This window comes from Pyrgilauda ruficollis, unplaced genomic scaffold (genome assembly GCF_017590135.1).
Source record: "Pyrgilauda ruficollis isolate IOZ18807 unplaced genomic scaffold, ASM1759013v1 scaffold1004, whole genome shotgun sequence".
Lineage (NCBI taxonomy): Eukaryota > Metazoa > Chordata > Aves > Passeriformes > Passeridae > Pyrgilauda > Pyrgilauda ruficollis.
In genome coordinates this window covers 6,805-10,741 of record NW_024508147.1, presented here as the reverse complement: position 1 = coordinate 10,741, position 3,937 = coordinate 6,805, and the positions used below count along the sequence as shown (strand labels likewise).

The 3,937-nt window shown below is 60.4% G+C and overlaps 1 protein-coding gene across 1 annotated transcript; it reads right to left on the bottom strand.

The window, feature by feature from the left end:
• Nucleotides 1-252: 252 nt before the first annotated feature.
• Nucleotides 253-3,906, bottom strand: NAA40 (N-alpha-acetyltransferase 40, NatD catalytic subunit). Its single transcript, XM_041468363.1, has 4 exons — nucleotides 3,844-3,906; nucleotides 1,576-1,671; nucleotides 1,423-1,475; nucleotides 253-368 (listed from the first exon to the last, which is right to left on the bottom strand). Exons 1-4 carry the CDS (start codon nucleotides 3,847-3,849, stop codon nucleotides 269-271), a joined length of 255 nt encoding a protein of 84 aa, XP_041324297.1. The 5' UTR covers nucleotides 3,850-3,906; the 3' UTR covers nucleotides 253-268.
• Between the last annotated feature and the right edge of the window lie 31 nt (nucleotides 3,907-3,937).

Here is a 3,937-nt window from a genome sequence, read left to right as displayed (position 1 = left end):
TGGTTTGGGGGGGGAAAATGCAGTTTGGGGGGGAATAAATGGAGTTTGGGGGATGGAAATGGGGTTTGGGGGGGGAAAACTCAGGGATTTGGGGGAGAAAAACTTAGGGATTTGGGGGGAAATCATGGCAAGGATCAAGGTGGGAAATGAAAATCCCAGGAAACCCGGAAAACTGGCAGGGGAAAAAGCCAATGCTGGTGATTTTGGGGTGGGAAAAGCCCCGAATTTCTGGGAAAAGCCCCGAATTCCTGGGAAGGCCAAGGGGCACTCACAGGCTCTGCATGTTGGCCTTGGTCAGCTCAAAGGCCCAGTCCAGCGTGGACGGCTCCAGGCCGGAGACACGGCGACACTCGATGGACACGTTCAGCCTGGGGGACACGGGGACATGGGGACACCGGGAGGGGACATGGGGACATGGGGACACCGGGAGGGGACATGGGGACACGGGGACATGGGGACACTGGGCAGGGACACGGGGTGACAGCGGGAAAGGGCTCGGGGTCATGGGGGTGACAACGGGAAGGGGCTCAGGGACACTGGGAACAACCCTGGAGACACTGGGGATGGCCCTGGGGACACCAGGAACACTCTGGGGACACTGGGACCAGCCTTGGGGACACTGGGATCACCTTGGGGACACCGGGACCAGCCTTGGGGACACTGGGATCACTCTGGGAACACACTGGGGACACTCTGGGGACACTGGGATCAGCCTTGGGGACATTGGGATCAGCCTTGGGGATACTGGGATCACTCTGGGAACACACTGGGGACACTCTGGGGACACCGGGATCACTCTGGGGACACTGGGATCAGCCTTGGGGACACCGGGATCACTCTGGGGACACTGGGATCAGCCTTGGGGACACTGGGATCACTCTGGGGACACAGTGAGGACACACTGGGGACACTGGGATCAGCCTTGGGGACACTGGGACCAGCCTTGGGGACACTGAGATCACTCTGGGGACACTGGGATCAGCTTTGGGGACGCCAGGCACCCTCTGGGGACACCGGGACCAGCCTTGGGGACACTGGGATCACTCTGGGGACACCAGGACCAGCCTTGGGGACACTCTGGGGACACCAGGACCAGCCTTGGGGACACTCTGGGGACACCAGGACCAGCCTTGGGGACACCGGGATCAGCCTTGGGGACACCGGGCACCCTCTGGGGACACCAGGATCAGCTTTGAGGACACTCTGGGGACACTGGGATCACTCTGGGGACACCAGGACCAGCCTTGGGGACACTCTGGGGACACCAGGACCAGCCTTGGGGACACCGGGATCAGCCTCGGGGACACCAGGACCAGCCTTGGGGACACTCTGGGGACACCAGGCCCAGCCTCGGGGACACCAGCACCCTGCGGGCACCCCTGAAGCGGCCTCGGCGGCACGGGGACGCCCGCGGGCACTCACCCGTTCCTGTCGTACTTTTTGAACACCGGGAAGGCCTCGAGGGGATCCCGGAGCTGCAAGAGACCAAAGAGCGGCCGAGCGGCGGCGGGCGCTGCCACCGGGGCTGTGCCCGGCCCCGGCCCGCCGGCCGCCGCCCGCGGCTGCCGCACTCACTTGGTTGGCAGCCTCCACCTTGGCGCACACCGCGGCCATGGCCGCGCGCTCCTCCAGCCGCCGCTGCTTCTTCTCCTTGGCCCGGCTCGACTTCCTCTGCGGAGAAGGGGCGGGAGTGCCAAAGGGCGCCCGGACCACGGGTGGGCACCGGAACGACGGGGGATGGGACTGAAATAACGGGGGGTGGCACCGGAATAACGGGATTGGCACCGGAATAACGGGGGGTGGCACCGGAATGACGGGATTGGGACCGGAGTGACGGGGGATGGCACCGGAGTGACGGAATTGGGACCAGAATGATGGGGGTTGGCATCGAAATAACAGGGGTTGGGACCTGAGTAACGGGGATTGGGACCAAAATAACGGGGGGGGGCACCGGAATGACGGGGGATGGCATTGGAATGATGGGGGATGGCACCGGAATAATGAGGGTTGGCACCGGAATAACGGGATTGGGACCGGAGTGACGGGGGATGGCACCGGAACGACAGGGGATGGGACCGGAATGACGGGGCAGGAGTGCCAAAATAATGGGGGTTGGCACCGAAATAACGGGGGTTGGTGCCAAAATAATGGGGGTTGGCATCGAAATAATGGGGGTTGGCACCAGAATAACAGGGGTTGGCACCGGAATAATGGGGGTTGGCATCAAAATAACGGGGGTTGGGACTGAAATAACAAAGGTTGGAACCCAAATAACGAAGGTTGGAACCAAAATAACGGGGGTTGGAACCAAAATGCCAGGAATTGGCACCAAAAGAACAGGAACTGGCAGCAAAACCCTGGGGATTGGCACCAAAAGGTCAGGGTTTGGAACCAAAAGGCCCAGAACTGGCACCAAAATGATGGGAAAATGCACCAAAACGCCACGAATTGGCACTAAATCCCTGGGGATTGGCACCAAAAGGCCAGGAACTGGCAGCAAAAGGCCAGGAATGGGCACCAAAACACCGGGAATTGGCACCAAAATGCTGGAAAAATGCACCAAAACCCTGGGGATTGGCATCAAAAGCCAGCCCTTCCCTGCTCTGCCCACCTGCAATGCCACAAGTGCTGCCCCAAACTCATTAATGAGCAACAAATGTCGTTAGTGTGCAGCTGCAGGTGGGGAGTGCCCCAAAATCATGGAAAAAAAGGGTTTAGGGATAAAAGTGAGTGCTGAATTTGTAGTGTCCCTGCGGGGGCGTTGCTGCAATTTGAGGGGGTTTTGCCCCAAAATCTTGGGGGTTTTTGGTGGGACGAGGAGGGGACAGCAAGCATGAAGTTGTTCCTTTGGGGTGGTTTTCCCAAATTTGGGAGACTGGCACTAAAAATGGGGGGGGGTTTCACCCAAAATGAAGGGTCCTGCTGGGATCCCTCCCAATCTCCGAACAGGGACTGGGATTCCTGAGCTTCAGCACCACCGAAATCCAGGGAAGTGCAGCCAAAAGCAAAGATGTGACAGGGAAAGCAGCGGGACGGGGACAGGGACGGGGTGGATGTCCCTCAGCACCACTTCTGTCAGGGGGTTTGGGGGGAATTCAGGGGGTTTGGGGGCAATTCAGGGGGTTTGGGGCTGGGAGCAGCCACCACTGCTGCTGGCTGGGATGTGGATGCTCAGATCTCCGCTTTAGGGTCATTTTGGGGGGAAAAGATGGGAATTTTCCGGCTGGGTTGGATGGGAGATCACGGGAGGGGAAGCACAGCCCCAAATCCAACCTAGAGACCCCCAAATCCCACCTTAAAGCCCCTCTAGTCATGACCACCCCTCTCTACACAGCCCCAAAGCGTCTTTAACGGCCCCAAATCCACTCAGAAAATCCCACACCTCGCCGTGGGAGCCTCACATTCTCACGGAAGGTTCTAAAACCCTCACAAAAGCCCCAAGAGCCTCAGAAAGTCCCAATTTCCTCACAGCAGCATCCAGACCCCTCACAGAGTCAGAAGCGTCCTCCTAAGAGCTCCAAATGACCTCAAACAACCCCAAAACCTCACGGAAAGTCCCAAATCTCCACACAGGAGCCTCCAATCCCCAAATCCCCTCATGGTAGCCCTGTACCACCCCAAAGAGTCTCCCCATCCTCTGAGACGCTCCCAAATACCGTCTCAGAACCCCCGTAAGGCCTCGCGGTGACCTCCCACCCTCTCAGACGACCCCAAATTCCCTCGCAGAACTCCCGCGTCCCCTCGCGGCGACCCTCCACCCGCTCAGCGGCGCCTCGCAGGCCCCACCCCTGCTCTCTTTCCCCTCAGGCCGAGCCCCCCCGAGCGCGGCGCGGCCCCGCTCACCCCCATAATGGCGGCGGCGGCGGCTCCTCACGGCGCGGGGGGCGCGGAGGGTCTGAGGGGGCGCGCGCGGGGGGCGCGCTATTTATAAGGGGGG

What these genes read in the sequence shown, in the direction of transcription:
- NAA40 (XM_041468363.1), bottom strand. An exon ending in AGGTGGAGGCTGCCAACCAA is followed by an intron (nt 1,476 to 1,575) that starts GTGAGTGCGGCA and finishes GGTCTCTTGCAG; the next exon opens with CTCCGGGATCCCCTCGAGGC. An exon ending in AAAAAGTACGACAGGAACGG is followed by an intron (nt 369 to 1,422) that starts GTGAGTGCCCGC and finishes CGTGTCCCCCAG; the next exon opens with GCTGAACGTGTCCATCGAGT.